At 37.9% G+C, this 15,954-nt stretch overlaps 1 protein-coding gene across 1 annotated transcript in view; it reads right to left on the minus strand.

Annotated features, from left to right (window-relative positions):
- The window catches only part of LOC115230861 (50 kDa hatching enzyme-like), a 31,698-nt gene extending 23,464 nt beyond the window's left edge, over positions 1 to 8,234 (minus strand). The window contains exon 1 of the mRNA XM_029800977.2: positions 7,925 to 8,234. Coding sequence (XP_029656837.2) covers positions 7,925 to 8,017 — 93 coding nt within the window. The 5' untranslated portion in view covers positions 8,018 to 8,234. The remainder of the gene's footprint in view (positions 1 to 7,924) is intronic.
- Between the last annotated feature and the right edge of the window lie 7,720 nt (positions 8,235 to 15,954).

Consider the following 15,954-nt stretch of genomic DNA (forward strand, 5'->3'; position numbering starts at 1 on the left):
CATGACAACCTCCATCTGATGCGCTACATCATAGACAGGGTAGTTAACGAACCTGGCATGGGTGGGGCCCTGATCAACTTGGATCAATCAAAAGCCTTTGATAGGGTAGACCATCGATACTTGGAGGCAGTCCTGAGAGCGGCTGGTTTCGGTCCCGTCTTCCGCGGCTGGATAGCTGCCTTGTACAGAGGCATCCGTTCGGTAATTCGCGTAAATGGACATCTATCGAGACCTTTCGACATTGCACGTTCGGTCCGTCAGGGATGCCCCCTCTCGGCGCTTCTATACGTATTGACTCTTGAGCCACTACTGCGGAAGCTGGCGACTCTAAGGGGCATCCCGCGAGAATTGGGATGCGGGACGAGCGTGTCTGCATACGCGGACGACGTCACCGTCATAGTGTCAAGCCACGAGCACATCGAGCTGGTCGGCGAGACACTGAAAAACTACGAAGCGGTGACAGGAGCGAAAATCAACCGGGAAAAGTCAGTGGGCTTGCGACTAGGCACCTGGAGAAGCAAGCCCATGCCGTCCACCAGCGCCTCCGTCGTGGGACGCTGGACCGACGGCCCGGTTGAGTTGCTCGGGGTCTGGTTTGGTCCGGACCTCCAAGTGGAGAAGAACTGGAACGAGATAACGAGTAGGGTGGTCACTCTCGCCCGGCAATGGGCCGAGAGGAAACTGTCCCTAAAAGGTCGAGCGGAGGTGGCGAACACGTACATCGCGTCCGTCATCTACTACCGCCTGACCGTCGTACCTTGTCCCGACCCTACCACCACCAAACTACAACGCATCCTCTTTCGCTTCTTGTGGAAAGGATGCGTCCCGATGGTCAGGCGATCCATTTGCTGTCAACACCCGTTAAAAGGAGGGCTGGGCATGCCGTGGTTGATGATGCGCAGACACGCGCTGAGACTGCGACATCTCTGGCTCTATGTAGACGACGGTGAACAGGTGTGGTCGCCGTTTGTGAGGCACGCTTTCCCGCAGCTCGTCTCCATGACCGAACTGCAGTCGTGGATCAAAAAGAGGCCGAGGAAGGGCGAATGGCACCGCGAGTGTCGCGTTGCTCTCAAGCAACTCTGCCGTCCTGGGTCGACCTTAAGTGACTTCAACACAACCAAAGCATTCTATAGGGGTTTAGTGGAGGGGAGGTACGACGACGAGCTCGGGGCGAACCTGGACGTCGACGAGGAGTACCTGACCCGCCTGTTCGGGACGACTTTCGGGCCAGGGCCCATGGACAACTTCCAGAGATCCCTGGCCTGGCAGTGCTACCGAGAAGCGCTACCCGTTCGGGATAAGCTCTACAGACACGGCTCGAGAAACACGGGGCCGACCTGCCCGAGATGCGGTCAGAGCGACGAAACCGTTCTGCACGCACTCGTTCAGTGTCCAACAATTTCCGACCTGTGGGCTTGTGTCGAACAACTGCTGTCACGTGTGGGACGAGTCGGTTTATCAGCTGAGTCTATCGTCAATATTGTCACGCCTCCTTCCTTCAAACGGGAAGGAAGAGCTATTTTCATCATCCTTGTGGCTATGGCGAAAGAATGTATCTGGTGGACGCGTCTGAAAGGATTGGAGACAAACACTTTCCTCTCTGGTCAATCTCTCATCAACTTCTTCAAGTACCACTTGAAAAGGAAAGTGAGAGTAGAGAGGCAAGTTTTGTCTAGCGAATGTTTTAAAAAAAGATGGGTGAATGTAGCAAGAATGGCACGTATGAATGACGAAGCCACCTTGAGCATAGTCCTATGACCCAAAAAATCAAAAACAGAGAGTTGCTTATTTGCAAAAAAAAAAAAAAAAAAAAAAGAAATATAAAATGTGACTTCATTGACCGAGGTTACCGTGGTCTTTTCCGCAGGCTTTTCTTTCCACGGGTAAACCTCACCTGTCCTCCCCTTTACACTTCATATTGACATTTCTGTGATAACGATCCCTATTGATCATTTTTTTCTTCCTCTCCCCCCCTTTTTTTTTTTTTTTTTTTTTTAACCCCCTTATTTTTGTCCTCTTTCTCTCCTTTTACGATCCCTTTTGATCGAACCTCCCCTTCATTTTTTTTTTTTTTTTTTTTTTTAATACCTTCAAAAGAAAAGCTCTACCTTGTAATTTGTTCTATCTGTGTGCAGCCCTGTGTGGCTAATAAAGAAACATATCTGACCTCACCCACCGTATCTCAGCTTTCATTTGCCCCACATTGACACATTATACCTTTTTGGAATCAGCATGATCCGGTGATTGAAAATTTGCCCTTCGCTTAGTCGTCGAAGGTTCTGGAAGAGTATTTCGTTACATGTGAGCTGTTACTCTTTACTCTTTTACTTGTTTCAGTCAGTTGACTGCGGCCATGCTGGAGCACCGCCTTTAGTCGAGCAAATCGACCCCAGGACTTATTCTTTGAAAGCCTAGTACTTATTCTATCGGTCTCTTTTGCCGAACCACTAAGTTACGGGGACATAAACACACCAGCATCGGTTGTCAAGCGATGTTGGTGTGACAAACACAGATACACAAACATATACATGCACATACATACATATATATACATATATACGACGGGCTTCTTTCAGTTTCCATCTACCAAATCCACTCACAAGGCTTTGGTCGGCCCAAGGCTATAGTGGAAGACACTTTCCCAAGGCGCCACGCAGTGGGACTGAACCCGGAACCATGCGGTTCGTAAGCAAGATACTTACCACACAGCAAATTTTAAAATAACTCCAAAAATTGGTGAACTGTTTTGCTGTTTTACTCGTTTCAGTCATTTGACTGCGGCCATGCTGGAGCGCCGCCTTTAGACGAGCAAATCGACCCCAGGTCTTATTCTTCGTTAGCCTAGTACTTATTCTAAGAAACTGAAAAATATATGTATTATATGTATGTGTGTGATTGTGTGTCTGTGTTTGTACCTCTCCCCCACACAACATCGTTTGACAACCGATGCTGGTGTGTGTACGTCTCCATACTTAGCGCTTCGGCAAACGAGACCGATCGAATAAGTACTAGGTTTACAAAGAATAAGTCCTGGGTCGATTTGCTCGACTAAAGACACTGCTCCAGCATAGCCACAGTCAAATGACTGAAACAAGTAAAAGATTAAAAGAGTAAAGATATCTTTATATATAAAAGTCAAGTTGTGTGTCTGTCTCCAACGATTTAGATTCCTAACTACTCCCACATTTTGCGGTGCAGTTTAACCAAAACCGGGTATCTTATAGTCGTGATTCATATCGAGCCCTTCTGGGTATTAGTGCGCGTCTACGATGAGTCTACGATTAAAAAAAAAATTTACCATCATTTTTTTCCATTTTAATGCATTTTTTCGCTATTATATAAGAGAAGTAACTCTCTAAAAATGTCTACGATGAGTCAACGATTTAAAAAAAATTTACCATCATTTTTTTCCCATTTTAATGCATTTTTGGCTATTTTTTGGCTATAACTCTCTAAAAATGCTTATATAGTTATTTCCCTTACAAACCCGAGCAACGCCGGGCGATACTGCTTGTATATATATATATATTTATTTTATCTAGTTTCAGCGCACGAGTTGTGGCCACGCTGGGGCACCACCATTTGGTGTTGCTACATGATTTTATTTCACGAATGCTTTTTAGCAATTGCCATTTGGTGCATGAGAGAGTTCGATGCAGCTGCCCTCATCTGGGATACCTGACAAGAAGAGATCCAGTTTCATTTTAAAGACATCTGCATCCACCCCATGCAGGTCTCTTAGGTTCTTCGGGAGGATATTGAAGAGCTGTGGACCTCTGAAGCCCAAGCTATCACAGTATCTTGTCCTACATCTTGAAGTCAAATTTGGAGTCCTTGGCACTATGCAGTGGCACACAGTTCTAGCATTTGTGTAACTCTCGATGCCAAAGTTTGGGACAAGTCCTAGGATCTTCCAGATGTATATTATGGCATATCTTCTCGCTTACGCTCTAAGGAATAGAGTCTTAATCTCTTGAGTCTTTTCCAGTAGTTATATGCTGCACAGAGGCTATCTTCTTCGTGTAGCTTCGTTGGATCGCCTCAAGTTCTGTGATTGACACTGGATGGTGACCATAGCTGAGAGCAATAGTCAAAGTGGCTTAGGACAAGTGTCCTCCAGAGGACCATCATGGTTTCCTGATCTCTTGTTCTAAAGGTTCTAAGAATCCATCCGGTCAGCCGCCTACATTTCATTGCCAATTTAGCAACATGCACACGAACGGTTGCATCATCACTCATGTAAATACCCAGGTCTCGCACTGATTGTACTTCTGGGATTGCAATCCCTCCAGGTCCAGTGTATTTATTGGGCATTCCATTTAGTTTTGCATGCTGATAGCATAAGGCTTGAAACTTTTCAGCATTGAACTGCATGCTATTCTTTTCAGCCCACTTGTATATTTTGTCCAGCTCACATTGCAGGTGCTTAGTGTCTTCAGGGTTCTGTATTGCCTGTGAAACTTTTGTATCATCTGCATAACTTGTGATCATGGCTCTCTGCGTGACTGAGGGCATGTCTGAGAGGGCCATTATGAACAGTAGTGGTCCCAAAACAGTGCCTTGCGGAACACCGCTCACTATTTGCGTGTTAATGGAAGTGGCCCCATTGGCTACTACCACCTGGCTTTTATCCTTCAGAAAGTCATGAAGCCATTCTCCCAATTTTCCAACTATGCTAAGATCACGCAGTTTGTGACATATCATTCCATGATCGACTTTATCAAAGGCCTTTGCAAAGTCGAGATATATGACTTCCACATTTGAGTGGTTGAGCAGTCGTTTCAGCACCCAGTCATAGTGTTGTAGGAGCTGAGTTAGGCAGTTTCTTCCTGGTCGGAAACCATGTTGGGTGTCAGGCAGCAAGTCATTTTCTTCAAGGAAGGTGATTAGTTTCCTTCTGACTATTCGATTTAGGAAAGGTCATGTTGCCAGTTTAGCCAATAAATGTTTGGTGTTACTTTGCTTCAGCCTTATTTACTTTTTACATTAATCTTAATCTTATTTCGGCCAGAGTTCTTTCGTCACACTTCTCTGACCTCATTAGTGGTCCTTTGCTTTCTTCTTTCTTATTTGTGTGTCTCTTCTTACTAAGAAAATAGCTCATCGGTTCTGTACCAGCACGCCGAGCAGGAACACGGGGGCCCCTCTCAAAAACATAGAAGCTAAAATATTGTCCACACATAGAACAGACGCAACAATTAGACAAATTACAGAAGCTACACACATAATAGAAGATAAACCTAACCTGAATAGGAAACTGGAATGGAACATTAGCACCCAACACAACATATGACAGAAGAAGATCCCCATAAACTGGTAACAAACTGCTGTGTCGCCATTTTTCGTTGTATTTCAACCAGAAAAATGTTCACTTAAAGGGAATAACATCTACATAATGCAAAATATTTACTTTTAAAAAATTCCAATTCTGAAGGGCCGAAACAAACCCGAGCAACGCCGGGCGATACTGCTCTTTATAATATACTAGCAGTATCACCCGGCGTTGCTCAGGTTTGTAAGGGAAATAACTATAAAACATTTTTAGAGAGTTATAGCCAAAAAATAGCAGAAAAATGGAAAAAAAAATGATGGTAAATTTTTTTTGAGAGTTAAAAAAGGTGGAGTTGCGTCCCCAGACGGTCTGTGGTTTGGGTTTCTGATTCTCGACCCCATGTCGAATTTATCGATTTTTTTCAGAACTGGGGGAACTTTTCAAAATTTTCGCTGCGTTAGTTTTGAATTATGACATTGGGCTATGTGTGTGTCAAGTTTCATCAGAATCGGTTGAAAGCCGTGGTCAGAGTGAGGGTACGAGAAAACAGACACACAGAAAACGCACAGACAAACTGCCGTTTATATATAGAGAGATTTGGGAAGATTACTTCCCAGCCACAGGAATGAGGCATTCAAATTAACGGAACTAAAGTGAACTCTCAAAATTTCATTGATATAAATACATAATTACTTCCCTTAATTCGGAATTATCAAGTGTGGATTCTACGTTATTCGCAAGAGATAGCCATTATTAATTTTCGCCGGGAAAGAACCACAAATATATAAGTTAACTTTTGTCTCGTTTATTATTTTAATTTTTATTTCGTATATTTTATTCGTATTTTATTCCTTAAATTTTCAAGGTTCATTCATTATTTTTATTTTTGTTCATAAATTTGTTTAGTAAAAGTATCTTGGTTTTTAGTCAAATAATTTCAATTATCATAGAGTTAGACCGGGCGATGTGTGTGTTTATGAGCGAAACAGCTAAGCTCCACGCGAAAAAAGGCGGTGAGCTGGCAGAAACGGTAGCACGCCGGCCGGAATGCTTAGCAGTATTTCGGCTGCCGTTACGTTCTCAGTTCAAATTCCGCCGATGTCGACTTTGCCTTTCATCCTTTCGGGGTCAATAAATTAAGTACCATTTACGCACTGGGGTCTATGTAATCGACTTAATCCGTTTGTCTCTCCTTGTTTGTCCTCTCTGTGTTTAGCCCCTTGTGGGTAGTAAAGAAATAGGTATTTCGTCTGACGTTACGTTTTGAGTGCAAATTCGGCCGAGGTCGACTTTGCCTTTTATCCTTCGGGGTCAATAAATTAAGTACCAGCTACGCACTGGGGTCGATGTAATCGACTTAATCCGTTTGTCTCTCCTTGTTTGTCCCCTCTATGTTTAGCCACCTGTGGGCAATAAAGAAATAAGAAACAGGAAGAAAAAGTGAGAGAAAGTTGCGATGGAAGAATACAGCAGGTTTCGCCGTCACCCACTTCAAGATCTTTAGGTGTTTTCGCTCAATAAACACCCACAATGCTCGGTCTGGGAATCGAAACCACGATCCTGCAACCGCGTATCCGCTGCCCTAAATACTGGGCCATTGCGCCTCCACTGGTATGTAGATAAATAAATAAATAAATAAATAAATAAATAAAGCTACACCAATGACCGAACGGGATGACACTGCAGAGTGCAAAGGTCCCAGCAACGCCATCGCGCTTCAGGTCCAGTTACCGCAACAGCCTGGGTTTCAAGGGCCCACAGCTTTTTAATATTCTCCCAAAGAGCCTAGAAAATCCACTCACAAGGCTTTGGTTGGCCCGAGGCTATGGTAGAAGACACTAGCCCAAGGTGCCACGCTGTGGGACTGAACTCGGAACCATGTGGTTGGTAAGCAAGCTACTTACCACACATCCACTCCTACACCTATATATATATATATATATATATATATATATATATATATATATATGTATATACACGACGGGCTTCTTTCAGTTTCCGTCTGCCAACCCACTCACTAGGCTTTGGTCGGCCCGAGGCTATAGTAGAAGACTCTTGCCCAAGTTGCCACGCAGTGGGACTGAAGCCATGATGCCCGGTCAGGGAATCGAAAGCGCGAACCGGTTACCGTGAGGCCGCTGCCCCTAACCACTTGGCCATTGCGCCTCCACTCGTACGTAAATAAATCTCTCTATATATAAGTTGACGTTGTCTGTGTATGGTAGGTTTGGTAGCCTTCAACTAATAATATTTCCTCCGAGACCCTTCGACGCAAGTTGACCAAAATTGAGAGTATGTTAGAAGAAGGCTTGCTCTTCCTTCCGTAGAAGAAAGAATTCAAATCGGACCATGTTAACACCAAAAATTATTTACATCAAAAAGGTGCTTTTTTTCTATGAATTACCTATTTTTTTACGATTTTTCTGACGGCTGTGTCGCCATTTTTCGGTGTATTTCAACCGGAAAAATGTTCACTTAAAGAGAATAACAAACTACATAATGCAGAATTTTTACTTTTCAAAAATTCCAATCCTAAAGGGTCGAAACAAACCCGAGCAACGCCGGGCGATACTGCTAGTAAATAAATGAATATATAGACAGCGCTGAGAACTACAAGATGGAGGAAGAAAAAGATTTTTAAAAACTTACCACAAGATCCTTTTGTCCAGTGCTAAGCATCATGGAGTGCAAAACCGTAACTAAAGACAGAAAGGTAACAAATACCAACATTCGCAAATTCATTTTGAAAAATAACAGAATTCAATTCTTCTCTTAGCCTTTGTATATTTGTATATATATGTATGTATATGTATAAATATATATATATATATATGTACACTCGTATGTATATATATATATATATATATATATATATCAGCGTCTATGTGTGTCGGTTTGTGCGATTCTCTGTATATAGGAAATTTTCTCGCTTTCTTTTAGAAGCCTCGTATGTTCTACGATCCGGCGAAATTAACGTTTATGACTACCATATCATAAATACATATATATATGTATGTATGTATGTATGTGTGTATGTATGTATGTATGTATGTATGTATGTATGTATGTATGTATGTATGAATGTATGTATGTATGTATGTATGTATGTATGTATGTATGTATGTATGTATATATGTGTGTTCTTTGGATGGGAACACGAATAATTTAATGGTTTATTTACGTGCACTTTTATTTACTCACGCATACACACACACATATATATGTATGTATGTACATGTATATGTATGCGTGTATATATGTGTGTTGTTTGGGTGGGAACGCGAATAGTTTAAGGCTCCATTCACGTGCACTTTCCCTCACACTCACACACACACACACATATATACACACAAAAAACCTGTTTAACTTCGTAAACACCTGATGAAACATTCACGCGCCTTCATACATACATATATACGTACACACACACACACGCACGCACACACACACACACACACACACACACACACACACACACACACACCACACACACACACATATATATATATATAAATATATATATACATATGTACACATATGTATTTATAGGATAAAACGGGACAAGTGATGAATGTATTGTACATTACGTTGCCCGTCTCGTTTCTCTGATTTTTTCGTTGTTCGAAAAACTTCCTTTTCCAGGTTTTTGTCTTTTATGTTCTCATTTTCCACTTTGTTCACGTTTTTTCGACGTCCTGTACCCCTATATGTATGTATATATATATATATGTGGGTATGTACATGTATGTAAGTACATATGCATATATATATATTTTCAATTATTGGGTAATATTACTTCCGAGTACACAGGAAAAAGACATTCAAATTAGATGTACTAAAATGAACATCTCTCAATGTTTAAATCGTATAAATATATAAAAGTAGTTTTAGAGACAGAACCACCTTCAACTCAATCAACTTTGAAAGATTTTATACCCGACCACTCCATAAAATGTTAAATATTAAATCTTATACTATTCTGAATCCCATATTTTCCGTTTATTAGAATACTCGTGTTTCATGAAAGTACGTCGGTATTGATTAGATACGAGGTTTCTAGTTTCAATACGTACTCGGGTTGACATACTCCCAATCTGCAGGTCTGGAGTTTTATGGGATAGACAGATTGCGCTGTTTGAATGATGGTGGCTTTTCGTGTTGCTGCAGGGGCTAGAGGCGGTTATCGTTAATTGTGGGTGTAAAAATTTGGGGATTTTGGAAATGGTGGGAGCACCAGCTATGGAGATGATGAAGAGTGGAAGAAGACAAAGAAGAAAAAGAAGATAAGGCGAAGAAAAATTAAAAAATAAGAAAAGAAAAAGAAAAAGAATCAGGCAAAGAAGACGAACAAAAGAAGAAAGGGAAAGGAGACAACACGCACAAAACAACACCACAATCAAAACCCGAGAGAAGCACGGGTCAAAATAGCTAGTATGTATATAAAAGTAATTTTAGAGACACAACCAACTTCAACTTAACGCTGAAAGGTTTTATACCCGACCACTCCATAAAATGTTAAGAATTAAATCTTATACTAACTATATTCTATTCTGAATCCTGTATTTTCCGTTTATAAGACTACACGTGTTTCTTGAAAATACGTCTGTATTGATTAGATACGTGGTATCTAGTTTCAATACTTAATCTAGTCGACATACTCCCAATCTTCAGGTCTGGATTCCTCAACATGTTTCACTATCCCTAACTCTATATCTTCAATATAATCTTATTTAACATGTACAAATGAATCGAAATACAAATAATAAATAAAAATAATAACTGAATATTAAAAATTTAAGGAGTAAAAATTTAAGGAATAAAAAAACAACGAATAAACATTTAAGAAAAAACATTTAAGGAAAAAAATTTAAAGAGAAAAAATACGAGTAAAAATTACGAATAAACGTTCTTAATAACGAATAAAGAATTGCGAATAAACAAATACGAGATAAAAATGAAATAATAATGAAATGAAAATTTTTTCCGTAAATGTTTATTCCGTGAGTTTTTATAAACGGAAAACACAGGATTCAGAATAGATATAGTTAAATCCTTCAATCCTTAAAAATGTTTCAGCCCGAAAGCTGCGGCCTTGCTCATCTCTGATACGTGGCACTTGGTCAACAAGGGAGTTCGACGCCGCTGCCCGCATCTGTGTTTCCTGCCGAGAAGTAGGTTCACCTGGAACCCCTGACAAGAAGAGATCCAGTTTAGTTTTAAAGAAACCCACATCCACACCATGCAGGTCTCTCAGGCATTTAGGAAGGATATTGAAGAGCTGTGGCTCCCTGAAACCCAAGCTGTTGCAGTATCTGCTCCTGTATTTTGATGGTGATATTGGGATCTTTGGCAACTAATATTTAATTTTTAACATTTTATAGAGTGGTCAGGTATAAAACTTTTCAGAGTTGATTACTTTTATATATGTGCATATAATAATAATAATGACAATGATAATAATAATAATAATAATAATAATAATAATAATAATAATAATAATAATAATAATAATAATAATAATAATGATGATGATGATAATAATAATAATAATAATAATAATAATAATAATAATAATATAATGATGGAAATAATAATAATAATAATAATAATAATAATAATAATATAATAATAATAATAATAATAATGATGATGATGATGATAATAATATCAATAATAATAATAATAATAATAATAATAATAATAATAATAATAATGATAATAATAATAATGATGATGATGATGATGATGATGATGATGACAATAATAATAATAATAATAATAATAATAATAATAATAATAATAATAATAATAATAATAATAATAATAATAATAATAATAATAATAATCTTGGTATAAAAGATGGGCTGCAGCAAATATTCTGCTCAATACCACAGATTTGCTTGTCAGTTGTTTGACCTTAACCAGTTGAGCATGTTCCTTGGAGGCTGATGATATGTGCATCTCTGATCACGAGCAGAAGTAGTGGGGGAGTATCATAGCTGTGTGTTGAAAGGAATTCTTAGAGGTTTGGATAATTCACCTTTGGAAACATGGGTGATTCGTTTAACATCCTTAAACAACCCTTATTCAGGGACCTTTTGAGTGGGATGTGTTACTCGACCAGAAGAAAAATTCTAACTGCACCCCACCTGCAAGGTCAAGCGCTGTTTATCTCGATATGAGATCACCATGTCGCGCACATATGGTTGCGATGCATTTGCCTAGTGTACCCCTATTAGACGGGTAGTCATGATGGGTATACTGGGCTTCGTATATTTTACCCCAGTGTCACTTGGCATGTACTGCTCTCTCACTCAATAATAATAATAATATGAGGGAATAATATTCCAAAATTACAGGGAAAAATTAAATTTAGAGATACTAAATGAAATTTCACAAAATATAATATATATATATATATAATATATATATATATATATATATATATATATATAAATTAGAAAAAAACACCTTTTATCAATTCAATAATGAAAAATTAAATTACACCATTTAGAAAACTTTTATCTTATAGAAAGATTAAATTACGATAAAACATATAACAATGATTAATTAATGAGCAAAATATTAAGTAAAACGTATATATTATTATTATCATTATCATTATTATATTATTATTATTATTATATTATTATTATTATTATTATTATTATTATTATTATTATTATCATTATCATTATTATTATTATTATTATTATTATTATTATTATTATTATTACTTTTTTTTTTCTTCTTTCAAATTTTCTTCCATTCTTGCCGAGTGTCTTCCCGACTCCTAGGGCAAAGAAACTCATAGTGTATATTGGTAGGCCATTAAACCAAACTCAGTAGTTCGTTAATTTTTTAAAATTTTTTTTTTTAAAGTTAAATTAAAATACATGAGCAGCAACAGTTCTCACATCGACAATGCTCTTCTCAATACGTGTGATGTACCAGTTAAGACGATCTTTTGCACTTCTTGCAGGGATGGTAAGCCAGGGATCATTCTCATATAATTTTCGGTTCCCTTCTTGATCATTCCTAGTGCTCCTACGATCACTGGTATTGTAACCGCCTTGAGATGCCACATTTTCTCAATTTCAATGAGTAGGTCTTTATATTTTCTGAGCTTGTCAAACTCTTTCGCTGATATATTATGATCACAGGGGATGCTCATGTCGATCAATAAGCAAACTTTATTGTTTTGGTCTTTCACAACAATATCTGGTTTATTGGCCTTGATGGTTCGGTCTGTATGTACTGGAAAGTCCCACAGAATGGTTACATTTTCTCCTTCAGTTACAGCCTCAGGGTGGTGATTATACCACTTGTCGGCAGTTTTGATATTGTAATGCCGACTTATTAGCCAGTGGAGATATTGGCCAACTCTGTCATGTCTTAATTTATACTCCACTGGTGCTAAGACTTTACATCCAGAGATTAGGTGGTCCACTGTTTCAATCATGTCGTTGCAGAATCGGCATTTGGGTCTGCTCCATTTTTCATCACATTATTATTATTGTTATTATTATTATTATTATCATTATCATTATCATTATATTATTATATTATTATTATTATTATTATTATATTATTATTATTATTATTATTATTTATTATATTATTATTATTATTATCATTATCATTATTATTATTATTATTATTATTATTATCATTATCATTATTATTATCATTATCATTATATTATATATTATTATTATTATTATTATTAGTATTATTATTATTATTATTATTATTATTATTCTATGTTTGACTTTTGCTTTATATTTGTACAAGTTGGCTCCAAGTCTCACCCAGAGACCTCAAGGGACAACAGGCTGGAAGTTCATGTTGTTGTTATGCCTAGTGTGCCATATATTTGGGGGGTGGGGGTGTTGTACTAATGAATGTCTAAAAAAAAAGTTTATTATTATTTATTATTATTATTATTATTATTATTATTATTATTATTATTATTATTATTATTATTATTATTATCATTATTATTATTGTTATATTTTAAAAAAAGATTGACGTAACTCTTCACAAAGGTAAACAGTCAAGACGAAGAGCACGATTCGATTGTAAGTTATTTTATTGAACGATATTTCAACAGTATGTCTGTCTTTGTCAAGATCAAAATAAGCAGTGATAAAAATTCAGAAATTGAAACGTAAAGTAAATTTAAACGTGAGCAAGTAGCGTCCACTCGTTGATGGAATGACATCATCAGTTTTTATGTCTTTAACAGGCGAAAAGAAAGAAAAAATAACAGAAAAAAGAAGACGACAGAAAAAAGGGAAAAAGGAAAGAAAAACAGAGAAAGAAGAATATTTAATCAAACAGCTTTGTATAAGTTTGATGATATTCTCCTGTTATTTGTTTCATTCTTCCAGGGCGTGATGTTAATAACCTGCAAACATATTTCTCCTCATACATTCTGAGAAGTGAAAGCGAAGTAAATTCAGAATATTTTCTGAGAATATGCACTTTCAAGTCTTCTTCAAATTTGCAGCCGCTTGAAACAAAATGTTCAGCAAGTTCTGTCGAACTACTGTTATTGTGGCTGACGTCGAATCTGTGCCCATTAAACCTTTTGTTTAATTGTTCCGTTGTACAACCAACATAAATTAAGTTGTGTTTCGTGCATTGTGCAGCATACACCAAATGGGAATCTTTACATGTTCCACCTTCTGTATAAATCATAACATTTCTGTTATCATTTCTGATGGAATTCACTTCACTCATGTTGTTGCACAATGAACAGGGCTTACCTCTCTTGCAGCTGTTCTTTAAGGTACAGCGTGTAGATACTCCAATGTTCGTTTTCTTGGAGTCAGATATAGAGGTCAATAATTCTCTTATATTCTTATTCCGTCTAAAAGCTACAATAGGTGGCTGAGGAAATATCTGTTTGAAACGAGGATATTTTTTCGCCCCATGCTGGTAACTTTCATGAAACACTTTTGAAATGCCAGCGAAATGTCGGTGCCAGTTAATCACTAAAGGAATTCTGTCTTCTATTGTATTGTGTTTGCTAAAATTATGCGTATAGGTTTGACCATCTTTGCCAATTTTAGCTATTTCATTTGCTATTTCCTTTAATTGTGATTCACTGTAACCACGTTTGACATAATGACATACAAAACCATTTGCATGTTTTCAGTAGTCCCCTATGTCAGTACAAATGCGTTTTATCCTCCAAAATTGGTATTTCGGATTTGACCGAATAAGATGATGTGGATGATCGGAGCAGTGGTGGAGATAAACGTGAGATGACGTGGGCTTGCAAAATAATCCTGTCGTTATTCTGCCTCCAGAAAACTTGACTTTTGTGTCAAATAATTCAACGCTAGATTTTGAAAAACTAGACGTAAATTTTATGCTGGACTTGAAGCCATAGTTTCTAGCATAACAGTCACAGAAATGCAAGAAGTCCATTAAACTATCCTGTGATCCTTCCCAGACAAAAAATACATCGTCAATGAACCGTAACCAAAGTATTGGTTCATGACCATGAAAGGATTTGAATGTCTTCAGTAACTGTGTCTCGAATTTCGTCATGAAGACATTAGCGAAATTAACTGCCATGGGGGTACCCATGGCACAACCCTTTGTCTGGTGGTAAAATCTTTGTCTAAACTTCATTGTGTTACTCTCTAACACAAACCTCAATAATCTACAGAGAAATTTTGATGGAATACTTTTGTTTGACCGCTTTTCGAAGTATCCATGCATGCTTCTACCCCTTCATTGTAGTCAATATTGGGATATAAGGAAGAAACATCCATGGTTACCAAAAAACAGTTCTCAATATGGCCTCGGTGCTTGAAAAAGATTGATTTTAGATACAAAATCAAAGGTATTCCGAATATAGGAACTTGATCGTTTTGCGGCGGGGACTAGAAAGCCATCCAGCCATTCCGAAATTTTGGCCGTGCGACATTCATATCTGCTGCAAATTGGGCGCATTGGAGGAAATCTTTCGAACTTTTTGTGTATTTTAGGGAGACCATAAAATACAGGTGTTCTTCTTTCTGACCTTAAAATCTTAGATTCAGCCTTATTAACGAAATTGCTTCCTCCATTTCCAGAATTATTTTGTCAAGCTCCTCTCTGTAATTGGGGTTTGGATCGACAGGTAATTCTTCATATGAAGTTTTGTCATGTAAAGCTTCTTCACAAGCCGAAATATACTCACTTTTGTCCATAATTACAATAGCCCCTCCCTTATCCGCCATCTTAATAACAATAGAATTGTTATTAGCTAGACGTTGGAGTGCGTAACCTTGGGAATTTGTGAGGTTGTTCCAGGTGCTTGTGAACATCCATCCCGAACTTTATCTGGACACCAATTGGGATTCTTTTCAATCCAATTATGCCAGATTCGATCATCATCATTTTTATTTTTTGTAAACATAGGGTTTTCTGACTCCTTGTGACTAGTTTTTTCAAAAAAATATTCTTTCAGCTTGTGACGCCGGACAAACTGAAATAGCCCTTGAGCTAGTTTATTCTTGTCGAAATTCTTAGTGCTTGGGCAAAAACTCATTCCAAGCTCTAAGACTGAGACATCATCGGGCGAAAGTTTTAGTTTAGATAAATTTATAACCGACTTATTCTCTAGTATGATGGTCTTTCTCGGGCAAGTGGTTTTCAGAATCTTTTTCTCATTAGATTCC

This window comes from Octopus sinensis, unplaced genomic scaffold (genome assembly GCF_006345805.1).
Source record: "Octopus sinensis unplaced genomic scaffold, ASM634580v1 Contig16581, whole genome shotgun sequence".
Taxonomy (NCBI): domain Eukaryota; kingdom Metazoa; phylum Mollusca; class Cephalopoda; order Octopoda; family Octopodidae; genus Octopus; species Octopus sinensis.